Source organism: Mytilus galloprovincialis, chromosome 4 (assembly GCF_965363235.1).
Source record: "Mytilus galloprovincialis chromosome 4, xbMytGall1.hap1.1, whole genome shotgun sequence".
Taxonomy (NCBI): Eukaryota; Metazoa; Mollusca; class Bivalvia; order Mytilida; family Mytilidae; genus Mytilus; species Mytilus galloprovincialis.
In genome coordinates, this window is record NC_134841.1 from 73,332,246 (window position 1) to 73,357,382 (window position 25,137).

At 31.7% G+C, this 25,137-nt stretch overlaps 1 protein-coding gene across 1 annotated transcript in view; it reads right to left on the minus strand.

The window, feature by feature from the left end:
• Positions 1-2,452: 2,452 nt before the first annotated feature.
• Positions 2,453-25,137, minus strand: part of LOC143072901 (uncharacterized) — a 41,500-nt gene continuing 18,815 nt past the window's right edge. Inside the window, exons 3-4 of the mRNA XM_076248052.1 lie at positions 10,772-12,654; positions 2,453-2,562 (exon numbers count right to left, since the gene is read on the minus strand). Of these exons, the coding sequence (XP_076104167.1) occupies positions 2,545-2,562; positions 10,772-12,654 (1,901 nt within the window). The 3' untranslated portion in view covers positions 2,453-2,544. The remainder of the gene's footprint in view (positions 2,563-10,771; positions 12,655-25,137) is intronic.

Below are 25,137 nucleotides of genomic sequence, written 5' to 3' on the forward strand. Positions count from 1 at the left end.
TCATAAGGAATACAGGAAATGTAGTATAAATAAATATTAAAAGGGAGATGTGGTATAATTCCAAATAAAGACCATAGAACAAAGATCGATCCAATTATGCAACAGCACAATGAAATTTGAAAAATGTTTATGTTGCCCATATTATCTTTCTTGTAGAAATTTAGTTTGGCTTCAGAAATACTGTTCTTGAATGAGTTGCCTTCCTTGACTGAATTAAGTTTTGTTTTGGCTTTTCTGTGTAGCCCCTAATTGGTTTTGCATTACCTCTAATTTAAAAAGTTTTTGCTTCGAAGCATTTGGTTTAATGCATACCTGCACCTGATAAAGGATATATTAACAAAGAGTTGTGCAAGAAAATTTGTATCATACATTTTTCCTTTTCCTTTTCGCTTTTACAAAACTGTTACCACTTTTCTTTGTTTTCAGTGGATATAGGTGAAGAAAGCGAACATTTTCTGATAGGCCTTTATTCATAATAAGCCAAATCAGGAGATTAAATATTCAAGCAAAAACAATTTTTCTTCAATGTGAAATTTGGTATCGAAGAGACATAAGTAAATGAAAGATCTTTGTTTTGAGTGCTTGCAAAACTTATATAACATGGCTACATGACACAGGTCAGGAATATCACCATCGCCTGGAAATCACCTAATAAGGGTTTATTTTCATTAAAAGAATTTGATGTTTCCCACCCTTTTTTATTGTTGAGCCTACGATTTTTGTTGCAAAAAGCTCCACATAGGAATAGTGAACTGTAGGCAGCTCTTAAAAGCTTTATATTTTAGAAGGTGGAAGACCTGGATGCTTCATACTTTGTATATAGATGCCTTATGTTATGAAGTTCCTGTCTGTCACATGTTCATTGTCCTTGACCTCATTTTCATGGTTCAGTGAATACTTGAAAAATATTTTTTGTAATGTTAATTTTCTCTTAATATGAGTAACAGGATAACTATATTTAGTATGTGTGTACCTTGCAAGGTCCTCATGCCCGTCAGACAGTTTTCATTTTACCTTGACCTCATTTCATGGATCAATGAACAAGATTAAGTTTTCGTGGTCAAGTCCATATATCAGATTCTTTAAGCAATAACTACTATATTTGGTGTATGGAATGATTGTAAGGTGTACATGTCCAACTGGCAGGTGTCATCTGACCTTGACCTCATTTTCATGGTTCAGTGGTCAAAGCTAAGTTTTTGAGTTTTGGTCTTTTTTTGTACTACAGTGTGCAATAGGTCGACTATATTTGGTGTATGTAAATATATAATGATGTACATGTCTGTTTGGCATGTTTTACCTGACCATAACCTCATTATGACGGTTCATTGATCAGTGCTAAGTTTTTATAAGACTGCAAAAATTATTTTTGGTTAGTTTAATGATGTGATGTTGTCTGCGTTGTCGTCAGAAGACACATTTGGATTCCAGACAATAACTTAAGTTTAAGTAAATGGATCTCTTTGGGAAGGTTCAATGCCACAAGAAGAAGGTTGGGATTCATTTTGGGGGTTATGGGGCCAACAGTTTACGTATTAAGGGCCAAAAACATGCATTTTGTAGTTTCTGAACAATAACTTGTGTGTAAGTGTATGGAGCTCTCTGACATTGTATGATAATGTTCCATATCACAAAGGGAAGGCTAGGATTGAGTTTGGGGTAATTGTCCCAAACATGCAGGAATTAGGGCCAAACACAAGCATTTTTCTAGTTTCCAGACAATAACTTGTGTTTAAGTGTATGGATCTCTCTAAAATTGTACTACAAGGTCCCATACTACAAAAAAAAAGCCTGGGATTGAGTTTGTTGGTTACTGCTACAAGGGGTATCTAAAAGTTGGGGGTCCAATTTTTTTAAGGGGTTAATATTTTTTTCTTCAAAATTTTCAAATTTTTGAAAAGTTTCAAGGAGAAATCTTCAATTGCACAGTATTGCGCGCTTGATTTGTATGAACTTTGACCACATTTATTTTGTGTCAGAATCTTACATTATGTCAAAAATTTGATCACAATCCAAATTTAGATAGTACATGTATCATCTTGAATATTGTGTCCAAATTTGTCCCAACTGTTCATGGTTCAACCTCTGCGGTTGTATCAGGCTGTGCTCAGCAAAGCATTTTATTGTGTTTTGGTCTGTTTTTCTTAAACTATAAGTAATAGATCAACTATATGTGTTGTATGGAAGGATTGTAAGGTGTGTATGTCTGTCTTTCAAGTATCATCTGACCTTGACCTCAATGTTATGCTTCATTGGTCAATGTTAAGTTTTCATGCTTGACCTATTGCTTAAGTTTTTTTCTAAGATACTATAAGCAAAAGGTCAACTACAAATGTATATTTAATGCATAGATTGATTGTTAGGTGTACTTGTCTGTCTGGCATGGTTCATCTGACCTTGACCTTATGTATATGGTTCATTGGTAGATGATTAGTTTTTAAGTAGGCATAACTGACTCTGAATAAATATTTTATTTAGCCAAATCCAAACAGCAAAAATAAAAAAGTCAAACTTTTCATTTAAAAAATCCTAGATTCTTTACTGTTATTTCTTCTGTTCTTCCTGAAAAAGAGAGAGAACATATATTATATAAAGATATGTGTATTGGAATACCTTCTGGTTCAGAATGAAATTACATGCACATAGTTTTATTGATTCATTTGGCAATATTACAAAGACATCTTTTTACTGACAGTGATATAGTTTTACTATAATCTTTTAGAACAAAAATAGTGCACAGCTCAATGCTGTGTGAGTACACTTAGTGAAAGATATACACTTCAAAGCACCTACGACGCCCACTTTAACTGTTATTGTTTACGAAGTGTTAAGAAATGATAATTTTGCTTTATTCTACCAACATTTTTTTTGCTCTGCTGCAAAGTGAAATGTCAACGGATTGCATATTAAGTTTAAAATTAGAGACTCAGGATCAGGAGAGTTATGACCCTTTGAAATACAAGAGATATAGAAATTCAACTAAATAGACCGGAGAATATTGGCTACTCTCATCCTTTCCAGTTATATTGCTTTCAGTCACTCTCCAGCTTTCAACCGTCAGTAGACTCTATCAGAGTAAAGGTTCACATTGTTGTTTGTGTCTGATATTTTACTGCAGTATATCAATATGCAGAAAAACAACTTATCTACAGCTCTGTAGAGATCTTGTTCATTATTGTTTTCAATTTTGAATAAACATATATTTGCTGTTTAGCAGTTGTTTTGTAATTTGTTGATATCAAAGAGTTTCAAATTCATTATAGTCTAGTTTGTCCTTAATTTCTGTTTGGTTTTGAATTGTTTTTGTCATTAGCATACTCTCAATCCTTTATTCGTTTTGACTTGTGTACTTCATGTTGGTCCTCCTAAATTCTTAATGGTTTAGAAATGTGTTTTAAGTTTAACCATCGTTAGCATTTCTGATTGCTCTTGTATTGTTTTGTATGAAGGTTTTTTTGTTTCAGTCTGAATTTATTAAAGGGATCCTAGTTTTGAATTTGCTGCAGTTGCGTTATTTCTAAGTGCAATTTCAAAATCTCTGTATTCATTTGGTCTTGGGTTTCTTTTATTGGTTTTGATTGCTCATGGTCTTGTTTTGGCTTTTGAGGTTTCTGATGAGTTTTGAATTATTTTGAACTTCTGATTTTAAATATTTGGTATTCTCATCTTGATTGTTATGCTTTTTTAATTATCTTTCTTTCCAACAAGACTGCTCTACTTGCTAAATGTTGTGATTTACAATTGTTCCATTGCCAGAGTTAAAAAGGAGAATTCGTTATCTGTCCCCTAAAATATGGACAATTTTGCTGATAATCATTTACGTGGTATTATTTTTATGTGCATGGTCTTGAAAGTTAAGTACAGACGTACTTTTGTTAAGTCACATCAGATACATAACCTTTGTCAAATTATTATAATTTACATTTGATGTCCAAACGTGATGACATTGTATAACTCTTCAATACATACGCCAAAGATGTACTTTTGTATCTGACAGTATAATATCTAAGGGAAAAGTTCAAGGAGTGGTATGGGTGCACATTTTTTGACCTTTTAATTCAACAGACATCTGTAATTAAGTTCGTTCTTTCTCTTTTATGATCACTGAAGAAAAAGTTGAGGGTTTGGAACATGTTTTCTCAATTTCTTTGTAAAACATTTGTACTTGCCTTGTTAAGAATGATGTATATTGATTTCACCAAGATTTAAAAAATGCATGCTATGTGTACCAATTAGCCTTGGTTGAAATAAAAGTATATACATAAATCTTAACCAACATACTATCAACAGAGCTTACGTGCAGATCTAACGTTCTTTTAATTCTACATATATTAAAAGTCAATTTGGAAAGAACAATTAGTTCATGCTAAACAAATACAAAAGCAACATGTTTCGTCAAGACTATAAAATGTCTGAGAGAAAACCACCTTCACAGATGTTTAATGATCTACTAGTATACAGAGCAATGGAAGTGATTGACAAACAAATGGATATAACAGTAATACCAATGCATTCACTGTTAATGCATATCGTGCTGTAAATTGTCTGCATTTTAAATGCAAAGTTAATTTCATTGTAAAGCTACCTGATATACCTGTAAATTACTCGCCCACTTCATTTGGAGATGAACGTTATAACTTACTAATGTGTAATCAATAAATTTCAACGACTAGACAAAAAGAGTATCATAAAAAGAAAAGCAGACTTTAAATCAAAATGATTACAAATAAGCAACATACAGCAAAGATTACGAACTTTCACAAAACCTAGGAATGATATTATGTACTGAAAAATTATGGTATACACTGTTTTGTATGCAACCTTCTTGTCGCAAATTGACGATGTTACAATTGAAACGTCCTTGGTTCGACGTCAAAACCGTTAGTTGTTTGCGTCCGCTTACTAGTCTGGCGTCAAAATCATATGTTGTGTAACCGTTTGTTGATTGGTTTTATGTAGTACATAAAACATAAACAATCAACAATCGGGCACAGCACATGATTTTGACGTGTAGTCTAGCGTCAATACTCATTGTTTTGCGTCCGTTCTTACGGATTGGTTTTTGATAGTTTGGCGTCAATTATTTTTGTTTTGTGTCCGCTTGCTGATTTGTTTTTGATAGTCTGACGTCATTTTTTTATGTTTTGCTTTTGCGTCCGCGATGAGTGGTTTTGATAATTTGGCGACAATAATCTTTGTTTTTTGTTCGCTTGCTGATTGGATTTTAATAAAGTCTAACGTCCAAATGTTTTGCTTCTCGACCGCACTTTCTGATTGGTTCTTCATAGTCTGGTGTCAATATGTTTTGCTTTTGCGTCCGCGCTGGCAGAGTGGTTATGATAATTTGGCGTCAATAATCTTTGTTTTTTGTCCACTTGCTGATTGGAAATTTTTAGAAAGTCTGACGTCAAAATGTTTTGCTTTTAGTCCGCGCTTACTGATAGGTTTCTGCCGATAGTTTGTTGGTAGTCTTATGTCTAATTTATTTTGCTAAGTGTCTGCTTGCTGTTCTTTTTAGAAAGTCTGAGATTAAAATTGGTCTTTGTTTTGAGTTCACTTACTGTGATTGGGTTTTTTTTATTAGTCGAATCAAAATGAAATGCAAAAAAAAAATATTTTCTCTTCGACTAATAAGTTTGAGGAGTGCTTTGTGAAGGTGGATGGCTATTCATTATTAAAACAAACACACACATAATTAATTAACGCCTAGAAGTTAATATGCGGTCTTCAACATTTTTCAAATTCAAGTTCAACATGTGTAACTTAGTATATTTTGTATCCCGAGTTTCGGTATTTATTTGTAGTATAAAACAAATTCTGATGATCATATTGCATGCTTTTTGTGAAATACGTCAAAATATAGAACTTTCAAATGATGCGCCAAGTTATGCAACAACCTGCATCAACAATGATATCTACCAGAAACAATCTTGATTGAAATTTAATGGTCTGGTGGTATAGATCAATGTAAGAGATTGACGTGCATATAAAAACGGGAACATAATGGGATTAATCTTGTGTTTTAAAGTTGCTGCAAAATTGTTCTACTCCTTTGCTTTTCTTTTGGAAAAAAACCCTAATGAGATTAAAACCCAATTCTTCAGAGAACAATTGAAGGTCTTTCCACCTCGATAATAAGAATGAAATTTAAAAAAGGATGTTAGAAAATGTCACTCCTTGTTGATGTAATTTAGTTCTTCAAATTGATATAAAAAAATAAGATTAAAAGGTATATGTGGAACACTTAATTGTTTTATCAAGAACAGAAAATAATTTTTAGCAAAGGTCAAAATCTAGAACGTCAAATTGACCTTTGACCTTGACCTCAATTTCAAGGTCATAGGTCAGTGATCTCAAATCAAAGACCCGAGGTCAATCATTTGTATGGTTGTGGAGAAATACTGATTTCAAATACATAAGGGGAGAAAACTCCTACAAGGGTTAACCCAAACACTTCGACTGAAATAGTTTGAAGTTGTGCCTTTTTGTAAACAGTAATTTGGCAAACAAATCATATTATTTACTGTAACAGTTTCTTTTGAATAACGATAACAAGCAAAATATCGCCTATCTTAAATTTTCAAAGGGAAATAACTCCCATAAGATGTCTTCCGATCAGTCAAGTCAAATACACCAAATCCTTCTCAAGAGTAGACGAACAATTTGGTGAAAACAGTTTGTTAAAATCTTTTACGGTTTTAGAGATATAGCGATAACAAGAAAAAAAGGACGCGGGGAGATAACTCCTATAAGAATAAGTGCTCGGTCACACAGGGTGAGTTTTGAAACCCCCATTACTGTACAACATCATTGGCCAAAAAATCTATTCGATATGTTGTAAGACAAAAAAGCATCTCAGACGGCAGAAGAAAAAAAAAAAAAAAAAAAAAAAAAAAAAAATAATCAGAAGAAAAACAAAAGGTCTTTCCACGAAAAGTGGAAAGACCTAAATATTTCAATACTGAAAATAGCAAAGAATTTTAGAATATTATGGTTAACATTTGTAAGATTGTTTAGCGAAAAAGAATAAAAGGTCAATGTGATTCATTTTATATGTTTGTAGAAACTGTAAATAAAAAATTTGAGACCGAAGACACGTCGATATTTTCAAATTATTTGAAATGTAAATTGAAAAATTGTTCTTTACTTATTTTTTTGTTCATTTCAGAACTTCACTTTTAAAATGAATTATTAGGAACAGATAAAGAGCAACCCAACAACACAAGAAAATCATCTAGAAAATATATCATTATAATGCAGTCTGCCAAAACTTTTCTATTCTCAAGTAATTTCTTACCCAGTTCTTTGATATTCATCTTTGTGTACACTGTTGATAATGTATTGTCTTGTCTATAAGTTTGTTTACTGTGCTATTGTCAGACAATTTACGACAGTATATTGTTGGATTTCTTTGACAGATAATAATTATAATGTATCAGAAGCTGTGTTCTTTAGTGCAGAGTGATTGGTATCTAGCACAGTGTTCCGCTCAAACGGCACTTGGTTTTGTTTTGAACTTGCTGTGAGGCTATTTTTTTTTTGCCCCCAATTGAAGGCATTTCTGTAAATTGAGATGAAATACAACCATATGAGTGGTGTTTCTTTTTTGCTTTTCCTGTGCTGAAAGTGATTTTGTACGACTAGCGATTTTTTTTTCTATTATATCCCTTTTTCCAAATATCACACATAATTAACGCGCGGCTTTCAGAGTAGACTACTAAATGATAGTAAGTGGGAAAACCATAATAATTTTTGTGAAAGTATGAAATTATCGAAATGTTCTAGGAAAAAATTGGCATTATATTCCAAGTTTTTTGGTGCTAATACTGCAATAGCAAATGATCTTCCTAGATCTACTAATTTTTCAATGTAGCTAACAGTTCCTGCGTATCTAATATAATTCATTCTTTTACTTGTTATGACGACTTCTTCGCAATGAAATAATCATGATGAATCATTTTTCAGAAAGAAGAAAAATTGTCAATAAATATGGATAATGATTTCTAAATGTAGCATTTCGTTATCACCTCGTCGTAATCTGTAATTTAAAGTCAACAAGATGAAAATTCAATTTACATTCTTCAATTTGAAATCTTCCCTAATAGTTTGCTTCATCTGTCAGCTTGATTAACTGTTTAGCTTACTCCGGGATTAGCTTGATTGATAGGAATCGCGCTTCTCATAATTGAGCCATGCCATCACTGTTCATTGAAAAGTTTACAAACTGTTGGATAATGATTTATCCAGATACAGATTCACATATATATATATATGTTTGGTCTACTTTGATGGTATAAACTAAAAGCAATTGAACTCATGTTTATGTGCATCAAACTGGTGTGTTATAACAGATTAAAGCTCTTTTAACGCAATCATTCATGAAAAGAAGAAACAGAAAATCAACAACCCTTAAAAAATCAAGCGCTTAACTCTTGTTGAACTCTCCGGCTCAGGTCACACATTAAAATTTAAAATTATGATTAAGAATTAAAGAAAAAGTAAGTGACGAGACACGATAAATGGACAGATATGCAACATAAACAATTAGAGGTCACGAAAGTTTACTGAATATTGACAATATAACTACTCAGTCCAGCAATATTAGTGCCTGTCAGTATAGCTACATACTGCATAGTCAAAGTATTAGTATTGTATCAACTTTGAAATATGACCACAATATACAAGAAGACCGTTGTTTTCCTTTTGATAGCCTTAATTTTAAATATGAAATAGGAACAAAGGAAGTGCCAAACCTGGAATTGTACAAAGACATAAGTATGTATATAGTAAAGGAATGAGTTCGTTTTTCGTTTTAAGTGTTCCAATCTTTATCATCAACATATCCGGATAACATGACACGAAAACTATATCATATTATAGTTAGTAACTTACTGTCATTCTATATAGAGATTCTATGAGCTAGATATTTATCTTAGTGATTTGAACTTTGGTGGAGAGATGTCTCATTGGCAATCATACCCGATCTGATTATAAAATCATGTGTTGTTTTCGGGTTTTTTTTCAGAATCTTTATATTGGCATAAGTTCTCTAAATTGAACAAAGTGACTTTTGAATAGAAATATGGTCACTTTGGTATTCTTTCATATCGTCTGTAAAATCCTTGCCAAAGTAGGACGTCTATGGTTGCGCATAAACGTATGCAGCTACGTCTGAAAAGAACGTGGACGTTGAATTCAATGCCTCTTGTAGAGAGTGCAACGCTTTTGCACGAACTAACTATATGTATAAGCTATTTCACTACATTTTTTTCAGTTTTTGTTATTTTTTATATTTATTCACCTTCCTTAATGGTTTTACGTATACCACGGTGATACAATTTTGTTATAAAAAAAAAACAATCGAAAAACTGTCTAAAGTGTATATAAAACAAAGATTTTAGTACTTTCTTCTCGTCTTTAGTGGTACAACATGCATGACAAAATCTATTACATTGGCACTTAAGTTAGAAAACGATGTTGAATTGATATTTGTCTTGGCTCCAATGGTACCTCGTTAGTATAGCATTGTCAAACTTAAACAACTCTCAGTTTAAGAATCCAATTGGAACTTCCAATTACTTACAAATTAATGTTAGGGCGGTTCATTTCCTTTTTTCTAAATCTTAACAAATGGCAAATATGCAATCGACATTTTGTAATCATTAAGATGAATATTTCAAATTGAAAAGAACTCTTGATCTCTTATGCTTGTATCTTCATTTGTTGATGAGACCAATTACTAACAACAACTTTTGTGGTTCTCTTTTATTAATTATATATTTACTGTCAAATACCCTAATTTTTAAACAACATCTACATGTCGTGTACAACCTAGATTAGTTGACCATGTTGATATTGCTTGCTTTGACATGGAATCTATTTCAAAGATTTGGTAACACACAAAATAATGTATAGCTTCAAGTTGGCTTCATTTCTGGTATCTTACTTTTAAAGGTAAAGGTCGAGTTGAAAGTTCCCCTTTTTACCCCACAAAACAACAACAAAACAACACAACAAAACAAAACAGAAAAAAACAACAGAGGATTCTATGCACATGATTGGCACTGGGCTTTGCAAACTTATAACTCTTTTTTGCTAAAGACAAGATATCTTCCAGCAGCTATATTAAAGATGGTTTTGTTTTCAATGATTCCACCAAAAATTTAAAACAAATTGCAACATGATTTAGGTATAATTTGTATGATAAATTGTAAGAATAATAACTTCGTCTTTTTTGTTTCAGATGTAACAGTATAACAGACAAAGAAGAGATGAGTTGCACAAAATATAAATGAGGTATTTCTTTGATATAAACTTGAAGTACGATATTGCTATTTTGCGTGAAATTTCGAAGAAAATTTTATCCTTTATACATACATGTATACTAAGTACATGATGATTTCCCCGCCTTTTTTAATCTAAAGAATATGAAATTGTTTATAAATTCATACACGTAGTAGGAAAGAATTAATGGAAACGCATTAATTTTAAAGTGTACTAGTATACGTAAATAATTGTTTACATAATTTTACGATGCATGTATTTGATTGATGGTTTCCTTATGTGCTGATTATGTAACAAACAACACACTTTTTGTAGATTACTCAACAAATAACTTTGCCAAAATACACAAATTTTACGCTTTTAATAGCATGCAGCGTAATGTATGTAGTATAGCATGCATATTGTAATAAATAAAACAGTACTTTTGCAAAATGATTTAGAAACCATCATGCGATAAAACAGTCATGCGTATCAATAAAAGTCATACTTGACTGAACAACGTCGTCTGCTCCGATGAATCGTTCGATGAGGTGTCCTGTGAAGACGTTTGTGAATAATTAGCCGAATCTCTTCGGATATTATCTGGCTTTTTTGGTACAAATTTTATCGGACGTGGGTAAACTTGACTTCTGTTTTCATTCGGCACTATATCTGGTTTCTCACTCCTTGTGAAAAAATCGTTATTTTGTTTTTGTAATTGTTTGTCCTCATTAGAAATTATTTCCCCCTTTTTGGCTTTATTAACATTTTTGTTGTTTGCCAGTTCTTCTGTCTTATTATTTTTAGTAGTTTCTGGGTCTGAATTTCGGTTAAATTTATTTACAAGATTCTTATTTAATATTTTTTCGGGTGTCTGTTCGCGCGAATTTTTAGGACCACTATGTCGAAGTATCACTCTTTCAGGTGTTTGTCCTTGTGGAGTTCTAGGACGTTTTTCGGGCCTATTGCGGTTAGGCGATAAATAGTCAACTTCAATTTCACATTTTTCGCCGTCATCCACGGAAGTTTCTCTATGATTTTGTGTAATTTCTTGTATATTTGCTATATAATCTGCGAGTTCATGATTAAACTGCTTATCAGTTGCACAATTTTGACGTGGTACTGAATGGCAGTTATGTCTATTATTCCGCAAACGTTTAGCATCTGGATCAGAGCTTCTACGTACATACTTATTTCTACTACCAGAATGTATATCTGCAGTAACATTCATTCGCATGTCTTCCGACATAGGAGATTTACTGCGCTGGGATTCGTTCAGCGCTTCAGTGCTTAACGAACCCCTTACATTATCGTGAAATGTAACACGTTGGCCGCCACTACGTCTATTACGACTCCTTCGTAAAATTACGTCATTTTGGTCCATGTGCTCGTCATATTCTCTCAAAGGTGGAAGACTTATTCCAAACTTCTCGTCTTCGGTCGACGGAGCGGTTTCTCCTTCATCATAACCACTTTCACTCGGAGTTATATCCATACTTTGGATCGAACCTGGACGTTTTGGCTTCACCATTGGTAGACTAAGATCCTTTATGTCAATAGAGGCTATTGAAATGGACGGCGTTCGTGTTAGATTGTTACTTTTTATCACAAAAATAGGCTGTCCAACATTGGCGTAATCTAGAATTCTAAAAAGCCAGGTTTCCTTGATCGTAAAGATAGTCCATAAAAATATCCAAAACACTAAATAGCAAACTTCTATAATAACAGTTGTTAACACTAAGGTGTCTTTCGATGTTCGATAAACCGATATCAAGTCATATAAAATTGGGCCTTTAAAAATGGCCAACAACACAAGAGTGATCATGGCAAATGTATGAGCAATATGACCATTACACGGACCCCTGTCTTTCAAAATTTTACGAGTATAAATTTGTGGATTATGCCTTCTGTCAACTAATTTGTATTTGTCGTAATATTTGTTAAATCCGTACTCAAAAACGGCAAATGATGACAAAATTAAAACAATTCCGGAAACTATGAAGAGAAAAATGACACTTCCGCAACCAAGATTAAGATTTATATTTCCATATAAATTCGAATTTAGAGCAATTTTGTATAGAATCGAAAATCCGCTATACGAAAATATTGAATTCACACTCATGAATAATAGTTGAAACACGAACACCATCGAAAGATATTTATTGGTATACCAAAATACGGAGGCATACCTAATGGCATATGTCGCTAAAGATGATAGGAAGTACACGAACGCTGCCGACGGTCGGTATCCGCCATTGTTTGAGGTAGTATACAATGGATGAATCGTTAAATTGATGGTTGTAGGGGTGGCGTTTAGTCGAACTACATGATCAGTGAGTAATGGTCTGTCCTTTGAATATAAAAAGTCGACATCTGTGGACCATACAGCATCTGAAATAAAACGATATGTTAAGATTAATTGATTTTGTCGAATTAAAATATTTATTGGCTGATTGTCGTTTTTACTGAAAATTCAATGGCAAATAGTTCATACATTTCGTAACGATATACTAGTATTTAAAAAAGCACATAGAAACATTTTAATTAAAAATGAAAATGTATATTCATGTGCTTAAAACATAAAGATTAAAACTTTATATGTTTTTGTGTGTTATGCTGAGCAGCTCTTAAAAGCCGTTTGTTTTTTTGTTTTTTCGTATACGGCCGTTTGGCCTTGAGCGTCACTGAAGTCATTTATTATTGAAGATTGTACAATAAAATTGGGACGGTTAATGTTATTCTAAATACCGCTGTGATATTTGTGGTTGGCTTTAATTCAGTAATGTGTGAATCTGGCATTCTTGTCCAAATGTCTGTCTTGTAATTCCAGACATTACGTGGACAAACGTCTGGAATTGTCATACCTGCTCAAACTGATATGCAAACAATGAATAAAGTGCATCATAAATGCATATTCATCGCCAGAAAAAGTGGCACAGAGTTACGTAAATTGTCATATTATCGTATGAAAATTTAACCAATTCTATGAATGTGCCAAAATGCAATTGCAGACAAAACATAATATGACATTTGTACTACTGTCATTTAACGAGACATTAAACGATTAAGAAAAATGTTCTGATATAGCATTTCAAACATTTTCATATTTCACAAGGGCTTAAAATTGAGTACCGATAAAATCCATATACCCACAAGACATTTTTCATCATTATAATACTTTGAAAACTATATATCTATACTGTGTTTACACTTCAGTCACTTGTTTTATCCACACAGTTAACGATAACGATTCATAACTTTATTTTCAGGGCTAAAATAATAATAATAATAATGATAATAATAATGATAACAGACAAAATAAACTTAATTTTATAAAAAAAAAAAATTTGGTTTACTTATTTTGACCTATTATTTCGTTCTAACAGTCAGGAATTCAGTTACTCGGATAACAAATTTTATGTAGTATCATTGATCTAAGGTTTAGAGAATAGAACTCGGCGGAGTTTAATGATGAAATGCAACATGGTTGGTTTCCCAATTCGTTAAAACCCCGATCTCGTATATTTTATATTTGTAACGTCTGGTTAGCAAATGGATATATATTAATCAGTGGCTAAAATTTTCATTTGAGGATTACTGCTGGAATAAAACGTGATTAATGAAGGGAATCTTCTTAAGAGAACTTTTACAGTATATTGATATATCTTTTCAATCTTAATAGATTTCCACGCAGACTGATTGTTTGTATCCTTATATATCTTTTCCCGACGTAACTATACTTGTATGGTTATAATTTGTTATCATCCCTCTTGAATAGCCTGTGGCAAAATTTTCGCTATTCTAATATAAAAATAAGGACATGATGTATGATTGCCATTGAGACAACTATCCACCAACGTTCAAATGACGTAGATGTAAGCAGTTATAGAGGTCATCGTACGGTCCCGACGAGTAAAACACATACTGTATAGTCGGTTAAAAAAACTCTGCAGACAATATAAACCAGAAAACTGACTGCCTAATTCATAACAATGCACTTTACAAAATACTAAAATTACAGACAGAGGTATAACCAACGACAACCATGATTACAGGCTCCTGAATTTGTACAGACACATAAAGAATGTTAAACATGTGTGCGAGTGCTCATCCCTCCTTCCCTTGTCTTTTGAAGATAGTATGAGCTACTAAAAGTATTTTGATATTGATGTTATGTTTGTTAAATTGATTGATCATTGGTATTTAATACCCTACCGGCATAAAAAAGATATATCGATACCATAAACATAAACTAAGAGAAAACATTAAATGAATACAAAATGAGAAGGGTGTAGAATTTTACACACACGGGGGCAATAAACGGGGAACTGGGCAAGGTTGGAAACTAAGCCCAGTATGGATCGGCCCTAGTTCTTTAAACAGATGACGGAGAAAGGCTAAACATTCTTAGCAGTGAATAGAGCACAGATAAAAAAGTCGTAGCGGTGAATTGAATGACTTTATTACATAAGTTTAGATTGGATGTAATCATAGGTTTCTGCAGACTAAACGATTGTTGTCGAATTGGAATTATGTCAAGAAAACTACTATCAAAAACACTTCAATCTATACAGCACCTCTTAAAAACTTGTAAGAGACAAGATTTATCAAATAGAGATTCTAATGATTGACTGAAACACCAATTTTGAATGAATTAATGATTTTTATCATAATTTATAAACCTTAGAATACACTATAAAACATATAGAATTTTAAGAATGAATTTCCCTTTATAAACACTTCAAATGTAAAGAATGGAATTTATCTTTTTAAAATGACTCTCCCCTTGACCAAGGGCCTGTTTGTAGCTGTACACATTTCATTGCTTTGACGTGTCATTTACATGTGCTTGGAAGAGTCGGTGTATTTGGAAGACACTTGTAACATACTTTACTTCTACTTTTATTCTCATAACATACCGAATAGTAATTAATAAAACAAAACTTATTATGTAACCTGTCTGGATCATGTCCAAAAAACAACAAAAAATATAATTTTACTTCATTATATTATAAAAATAATTTTCGTAAGTATCACGAATAGTAGGCGTCGTTCCACGTAATATGCAATTTGCGACTAATTGTTTCACGCAAAATAGATAAATTGCATAGAATTCCTTATTTTTATTTATGAGTTGGCATAACCTGCGGTAGATGTGGTGAATGATCTAAAAGTGACCTAAAAGCGATGAGTATTCCCTGTTAGACTAAAATCCAACCCCAAAAATATTGTATACGTTCAATTATTCAGGGGACAGACCAGCAGCCAAAGCATCAAAAATATGAAAGAAGAACATATATATATATATATATATATATATAAGAAAAAGTTAAGTAAAGTCCGTATGCTGGTAACATATAAGAAAATTATTAAAAGATAATAACGGTTTCAATGCATCACTTTTTTACTAGTACTTTCACTGCTTCCGCAGATCTTCAGGTAATGGTCCTACTTGTTTCCGGAAAAAGGCGTACGCCTTTCGCCGGTGGCGAACGCCCGGTGCACTTGTTTCACAAAATTTTGGATGCGCGCGCAATAACGGCTTACGCCGCCCTCGCCTATCTCAGGACTCAGGCGAAGGCGGCGCATTTTCATTTCAAGATGGCGGAAAGAGTGTACGTGAGAAAAACTAAAGGTTACAAATACTGAAAAACTACCAGTAAACGAAAAAATATTATTGTTATGTGCAATTTATCTTCATACTTCGAAGATGGTGAAGAGAAAACGTTCTCTTTTTTAAAACATAATAATTAATCTCTAAACCTATTACGAAACAGAAAATTTCTTTAAAAACAAAGCAATGACAACCTAAAATACAATTAAATTAAGATAATAAAAATGTTAAAGCACGAATATTTTCGTCAATGTTTTAATAAAACTCCTTAAATATGTAATTATGCAAAAATGCAGATTTAAAGGCTAAATTATTATTTTCCTAATGTTGGATGATATGCCGGTTTACTTGTTTTGAGTCAAAATACGGCGTACGCCGTTAGCCGTTCGCCGTTCGCCTATCCTGTGTGAAACAAGTTGGACCTTTGTGACTTGTATATAAATAAAACAATTGATTGACGTTAACAATAGTATGACGTTAACAAATACAAGGGAGACTACTAATGTCATTTTAAGACTTTAAAATGTTACGTTAAAATTAGAATATCATTTATCATTTAATCCCGGGTTGAGAATGTTTATGAATAATTCTTCTTTCTTCCTCCGGAGAAAATCATTTTGACGATTGACCATATACAATGGAAATATTTTAAATCGTCCATTTTGAATTCCTTAACAATAAAAAATTGTTACATATCGCCCAGTCAGGTTTCAGACAAGGTCATTCCTGCCAAACAGCGCTAACTAAACTAATTGACGAATGGTTAAAATATTTAGATAATGGAGAAATAGTTGGTACAGTGTTTTTAGATTTCAGTAAGGCTTTTGACCTTATTAACCATGCCATACTTCTAGAAAAGTTAAAATTTTATCATATCGGAAAACATATAATAGATTGGATAAAATCATATTTGTCTGACAGACAACAAGAAGTCCAATACGCTAACATTAAATCTGATAAATCGTTTGTAAAGTATGGAGTGCCTCAAGGTTCTATTTTAGGTCCGCTGTTATTTTTAATATATATAAATGATTTACCACTTCATGTTAAACAATCCAATATGGATTTATATGCTGATGATTCACCATTGCATTTTCATGATAAAAACATTGAAAAAATAAACAGCATATTGCAAAATGATTTAAATGCTATACAATCTTGGTGTAACAATAACAGTATGAAAATCAATGCACAAAAAACTAAGTGTATGAAATTGGGTTCAAAACAAAAACTTAAACAACTATCAGAATTATGTATTACCGTCAACGAAACATGTATTGAGAATGTCCATTCTTTCAAATTACTTGGAATAGACATTGATGAAAATTTAAGTTGGGAAGATCATGTTGATCGTATATGTAAAATTATCTCATCTAAAGTATCACTTTTATATAAAATTAAAGTATATTTGCCAATACACACAAGGCAACTATTTTATAATGCATATATTCTACCATATATAGACTATTGTAGTTCAGTTTGGGGAAATTTATTACAAAAAGATTCAGATAGAATCATAAAACTTCAAAAAAGAGTAGCAAGAATTATACTGGAATGCGATATTTCTATTCCATCTAATTTCATGTTTTCTTCTTTAAAATGGCTATCTTTTACCAAAAGAATAAAATACCAACAATCAATTCTAATGTATAAAATTGTAAATGGGCTAACACCTGATTACTTAGCAATACTAAATATTGATGATGTGCAACGCCACAACTTACGATCTGTCTCTAATAATGATCTTTTTGTTCCAAGACCAAATACAAATTTTTATAAAAAATCTTTTCATTATTCTGCAACCAAAGTACGGAATAATTTACCACTCGAAATAAAGAAATGTCCTAATGTGGAATTATTCAAGAAACATAGTTATAATCATTTTCTTGAAAATTATATGCAAGTCAACTAATTTGTTTTCCTCTAACAAAACTATATCAAATATTGTCATTTATTACCCTTTGTATATTTCAATGATTGAATTGTGTATATACTAGTAATATATATTGTAAATTAATGTATGAATGTATGAATGTTAACTGTATTCATGTATTTTGTTTGAGGGCCTCAATGAAAATTAGACTATTTCTAATTGAGTTACCCTCTTTAAATAAAGAATTTATTATTATTAGGTCTTTCCACCTTTCCGTGGAAAGACCTATTGAATTTGTTCTGATTATTATTTTTTTTTTTTTTCTTCCGCCTAAATTTTTTTCTTGCGTAGTATTGATGTTTCAAAAGATGTTGCTTAGATATTTGGAATATGATGTCGTATAGTTAATACGCTTTGAAAATTTACAACTGCGTAACAAAATACTTTACGTTGTAAGAGTTATCTCCCCAAACACTGTTTTTCTTGTGGCCACTACTCCTTCGCAACCGTAAAAGATTACGACAAATTTATTTTACCAAATTGCTCGTTACATTTTCAGGATTAGGCAATTCATTTGGACCGAAGCTTTCCAGGGACTCCATATGAGAGTTATTTCCCCTTATGTATTTGATATAAGTGATTTGCATTTCTAACTGGTAAACCATAAGTTATAGAGACCTAGGGTCTTTTGATTTGAGATCCTTGGTCCAAAAAAATTAAAATTAGGTCAAGGTCAAAGGTCAAGGTCATATTTTAAATTTTTATTTTGGCTTATTTTTACTAATTTTCAAAACCTTATAAGATATCGACAAAATATTTTTACTAAATTGATAGTTGCGACATGTTGTAACTTATAAATTTTGGTTGGAAGGGTGCGTAAACAATAAATGAGAGTTTTTGCCCATCTTATATTTAAAATCATGCCTAAAGTGATATAACTCATTTACCATACATATTACAGACCTAGGGTCTTTTTATTTGAGGTTCATGGTTGGTGACCTTGAAATTGAAGTCAAGGTCAAAGGTTAATAGGACGTTCTAGATTTTGACCTTTGCTTTAAATTCATATTTATACATTATAGAGTCATAGGAACTGACATTTTAGATTGATTTTTAATATTTTAATAATAAAATAGATCTTTACTTGTGGAAAGACCTTCAATTGTTCTTTGAACAATTGGTTTTTAATTATTATTATTATTATTAGAACAACGATGGAAACGGTCGTTTGCCCTGATGAGTGTTAAATCTTCATGGTTGGTTTGCTGTCTATGTAAAGTCATTCTAGTCCGCAGTTCATTTTTTGTCTCTCCAACATAGAATTCCTCACAATTTGAACATATGATAGAATAGATGACGTTAGAACTTTTACAAGACATATTTTGCTTAACAGTAAAATGTTTTCCATTTTTGAAATAAATTGAACTTCCTTCTATTAAATTTGGACAAGTCATACAACGTTTATCGGTACATTTTTTTACCATTTGCACAGTTTCATTAAAGTCAAATTTTGAAGATGTTAAAAATCGTTTCAGACTTTTCGACTGTCTTTTGCTGTTGATAATCTTCTTTTTCTGTAAGACTTTGTCCATTCTTTCACTTTTGTGTAAATTTGTTTCAATTTGTCGCATGAAACTAAATATGTCATAATCTCGCGGATTATAAGTTGTGACAAACGGAATAATTTTGTTTAAATTGTTCGATGATTCCTCAGTAGTTTCGGATCACCGTGATTCTGTAATAATTGGTCCTTTTGTTAGTGCCTTTTGAATTCCGTAATTTATTACTTGTTCCGGGTAGTGTTGCTTATGTAAATACTTTTTTAATTCTTCCAGTCTTTTATTGTGTAATATGTCTGTACTTGTAATAGTGATTATTCTTGACGCTAGATTAAAAGGTATATTTAATTTTACATGTTTTGGATGGTTTGAGTAAAAATTTAAATACATATGTGTATCGGTGTCTTTAGAGAAGATATCTGTGACAATCTTATTTTCCTACGTTATAATAACCAAAATATCCAAAAACGGCATTTCCCTGACATTTCTGTTAATAGTGAAACGAATATATGGATTTAAAGAATTTAAATCAGAATGAAAATCTGAGACAGATATATCCGAATTCCAAATTATAAAACAATCGTCAAGAAATCGTTTCCAGTTTTGACGTATGTAAATGGCAAATCCGTTTTTGGATATTTTGGTTATTATAACGGAGGAAAATAAGATTGTCACAGATATCTTCTCTAAAGACACCGATACACATATGTATTTAGATTTTTACTCAAACCATCCAAAACATGTGAAATTAAATATACCTTTTAATCTAGCGTCAAGAATAATCACTATTACAAGTACAGACATATTACACAATAAAAGACTGGAAGAATTAAAAAAGTATTTACATAAGCAACACTACCCGGAACAAGTAATAAATTACGGAATTCAAAAGGCACTAACAAAAGGACCAATTATTACAGAATCACGGCGATCCGAAACTACTGATGAATCATCGAACAATTTAAACAAAATTATTCCGTTTGTCACAACTTATAATCCGCGAGATTATGACATATTTAGTTTCATGCGACAAATTGAAACAAATTTACACAAAAGTGAAAGAATGGACAAAGTCTTACAGAAAAAGAAGATTATCAACAGCAAAAGACAGTCGAAAAGTCTGAAACGATATTTAACATCTTCAAAATTTGACTTTAATGAAACTGTGCCAATTGTAAAAAAATGTACCGATAAACGTTGTATGACTTGTCCAAATTTAATAGAAGGAAGTTCAATTTATTTCAAAAATGGAAAACATTTTACTGTTAAGCAAAATATGTCTTGTAAAAGTTCTAACGTCATTTATTCTATCATATGTTCAAATTGTGAGGAATTCTATGTTGGAGAGACAAAAAATGAACTGCGGACTAGAATGACTTTACATAGAAAGCAAACCAACCATGAAGATTTAACACTCATCAGGGCAAACGACCATTTCCATCGTTGTTCTAATGGACGATTTAAAATATTTCCATTGTATATGGTCAATCGTCAAAATGATTTTCTCCGGAGGAAGAAAGAAGAATTATTCATAAACATTCTCAACCCGGGATTAAATGATAAATGATATTCTAATTTTAACGTAACATTTTAAAGTCTTAAAATGACATTAGTAGTCTCCCTTGTATTTGTTAAAGTCATACTATTGTTAACGTCAATCAATTGTTTTATTTATATACAAGTCACATTACCTGAAGATCTGCGGAAGCAGTGAAAGTACTAGTAAAAAAGTGATGCATTGAAACCGTTATTATCTTTTAATAATTTTCTTATATATATATATACTGGAAACATAAACTGCCATTCATAATAGTTTTTCGTATTGTTGGGTTACTGTTAAGCCATACTCATGTACTTAGTAGTTCGAACTCTTGGAAGTACTGCTGTTTTCTGTGATCTTAAATCATACTTGTTTAAAATTTTTATATCAATCAAATCATGAAGGTAGCTCGGATTATTTTTGTGAATTATTTTAAATGTTTCTATTGCAATTGTTTTTATTCTTCTTATTTTTAAAGATGGTAATTTAGATTTTTCTTGCAGTTCTTCGTAAGGACTATCATAATCTTAATAAATGAATCGTAGCGCTCTTTCTTGAATTTTTTCCATTTTAAAAGATTTTTTTCACTACAGTAGTGCCAAATTACTGGACAATAGTTAAAAATCGAAAGAATGAATGAGTAGTATGCTGTTAACCTACCTAGCCTGTTTAAATATTTACCCATACGTTTTAGAATATTTAATTGTCTTGATGCCTTTTTACATATTTCAGATATATGATTGTTAAAGTCTAAGTCCGAATATGTAGTTATTCCAAGAAGTTTAACATTTTCTTCACAAGAAATTTTGATTCCATTTAAATTAAATATCAAATTCTGTTTATTTGTTTTTTTTCCAATGGCTATAGCCTGGAATTTGTCAGGATTAGACTTCATTAAATTTATAGAAAACCAGTTTATTAGATTAAACTATCAGTTTCTAAACTTTCAACAACTTTATCTAAATTATGATCACTGTATGATACAGTGTTGTCATTAGCATAATTATAAATGGTGCTTTTTTGTACAAAATGAAATATGTCATTTAACAAGACATTGAAAAGAACTGGACCAAGATACACCCATTTGGGCTAAGCTCAAGGTGTATCTAATACATCAATAATGAATGTGTCTTCTACCGTCATGAATTTTTGTTGTAAGGTCACCAAAGAAGACAAGCTCAAATGAAGTTACACAACGATGCTTTTAAGCTATTAAAGAGACCAATGCCCGTCTTAAAACACACGTTGCCTATCGGACATGTTAGAAAGCAACAATTTATACAATTTATACAAAAAATAAATTGTTATGGTCTACAAAATATGCATCTTGTCAATAACAGCTGTTTTAGCACCAGGTATCCGTCCAAAATACCTGTTTATCAATTAACCTTACAACCTGGTTATCAAAACAAAGTTGCTAAGATCAACACAAACTACATCTGATTAATATAAACATATCTGCTGTAATCACAAACAGTATCATCCACAGCTGACCTCAGGTGTGGAGATAGGTATGCCTACTTTATGCAATAATCTTCCTGCAGGGAACGTTCAATTGTTTAGTCTGGTAATTAAGCCACAGATTAAACTCAAGAGGAGATCAAAAAGGGGATCTGGTCATTGGAGAGGGTGTAAAGTAGTTCTTCTTTACCAATAATCTCAATTTGGAGAGGGTATCAAATAGTTTGTTTTTAAACATTAAATCTCAATTGATCTATCTGTTTTGTAACCGCTTTCGAGTAGGAACGTCTTATTGAAACTCTAAAATCTAATTATATCAATATGTATATTAAAACGGTACTCATTTTACTGTAACAGATTCGAAATTAGGGTATTTCAGTGCTGTTCAAGGGAAACTGATTATTGAAAAATCCAAAAATAATATTCAAATATTTAAGAGCTGATTTAGCCTAAAAAGATCAATAGTTTACGGACACGAAATCGTAGCTTTGCATGAGGGATGTGCGTTTCTTTATTTTAAATGAGTTCTTTAAAAAATGTTTCAATGAAACAATATACATAATTGTCTTCACTAATCATGCCGATGATGACAGTACCGAAGTACTGAGTTACTGGCTGGTGTCACCGTGATATCCCGGGGGACTTAAAGTCTACGAGCTATGACAGAGGTGTCGATCATGCTGTAGAAAAAAAACATAACTCGGCATTGATTTCAAGTTTGTAGACGCACCTACTTGATGAATAGCAATATCCTACTCTTCCGGGTAAAACTTCATGTCTGATATATATTAAAGTACATTAAATTTGCATATTCGAATGCTAGTAACTAAAGACAGACAGATTAAGCATGTAAGAATTTTGTTTTAAGAAATGCGAAATCGGCATTAGATATAATATTTGCTTCATATTAATTACAGATGAATAATATTACAAAGGTTATATATACAAGACAGAAACGGAAATTAGAAATGTGAGGATGGCTGATAAACAGCTGTAATGAAGGGAGAAAATATTGTTATATCAGCAAAGATAATGACTATATGTACTAAAGCAATTGGGAATATATTAATTCTAAAAAGAAAGAAATCTTAAATCGATTTAAATACTTTAATAAAATGAAGCAATGTTATTGAAAATTTAGCCTCAACAAGTAGGAGTGAATCTGTCTCGAGTTTTAAGCAACACATAAAATAAATGTTTGATTCATTACAATTTCCCTATCATCCTGTTAAAACCGTTATCGTACATCATATAAACTTCATTGGCATGCCGGTTTGGGATTTAACTGCATTATGTGATGTTCAGAACACATTAAAACCTATTAAGTTTGTCGTATGCAGAGACATATAATATATTAAGTGTCAAGACAGAAGAATTAATTGGCTTCTTGAAAATTAAAATGTTTAGAACTGTGACGCATGTTACGTTCGACATTGTAATACCAACAGGAAGACCAGCAAAAAGTAAAATTACAAAAATTACAAAAATACCGAACTCCCAAGAAAAATGTAAAACAGAAAGTCCCTTATCAAATGGCAAAATCAAAATCTCAAACACATCAAACGTATGGAAACAATTGTCATTTTCCTGACTTGGAACATGCAGAGAATAATAAGATATAGGACAATTTTGTTTTAGTCGTGCTAAGTCTCTCTCTTATATAACACTTTTATCGTGTTTAATATTTCTTAATAAACAGTCTGGTCGTGTTTTATATCTCTCTCGTAGCACAATTTGGTTTAATCTCTCTCTCTCTTATAGTAAAGTTCGTTCGTGTTTTATTGGTCGTGTTTAATATCTCTCTTGGTGTACAATTTGAACGTGTTTAATCTCTTTCTTAATGTACAATTTGGTCATGTTTAATTTCTCTCATAGCACAGTTTAGTCGTATCCCATATCTCTCTCATAGTACAGTTTGGTCGTGTTTAATCTTTCTTTCATAGTACAGTTTGGTCGTGTTTGATCTCTCTCTCGTATCACAACTTGGTCGTGTATAATCTCTCTTTATGTACAATTTTGTCGTGTTTAAACTCTTTCTCATAGTACAGTTTGGTCGTGTTTCATTTCTCTTTTGATATACAATTTCGTCGTGTTTAATCTCTTGCAGTGCACATTTTGATCGTGTTAAATCTCTCTTTAATGGTTAATTTTCATTCGAGCATGTGGCATTAAACGGAAGTACCCCTTTTAATTTATGATACGGTGCTAATAAAAATGTGGTATGATTGCCAAAGAGACAGACAACTCTCCAACCGAAACCAAATATCATAGATATTAACAACTATATACGTATATATATATATGTACAAATGTTGCACATGATAGATAGTATACATATACTATTTTGTTTACACCCTGCAATTATCACACTCAGTACAAACTAATAATATAAACCAAGACAAAAAAATGGTAATAACTGTCAGAAAAATAATATTTAGTTAATATGCACAGCTGTTGATGTAGTAGTATAGTAAAGAAAAATGCTGGACTATTTTAGATACAAATTGTCTTTACTGATGCGTTGAAAGATAATTATCTAAGAGGTAAACGAAAGTCGATGAATCGACCTTAAAATTTCCGGAGGAGTCGAGTTTTACACTCATACCACATCTTCTTATATCTATATAAATATAATGTAATCATAAAAACGTAAAGAAAATATGTAAAAGACGTCGTTCACCCATTCTTTTTATATTTTGTTGAATTAGAGTTAACTTGAAAAGTTCCTTCCAATCGAAAACAATATGCAGATCTACTAAATGTTTTTTTTCTGTTGGTATTTAGATTGGAGAGTTAATAATTGTAAATAGTTTGTACGTAAACAGGC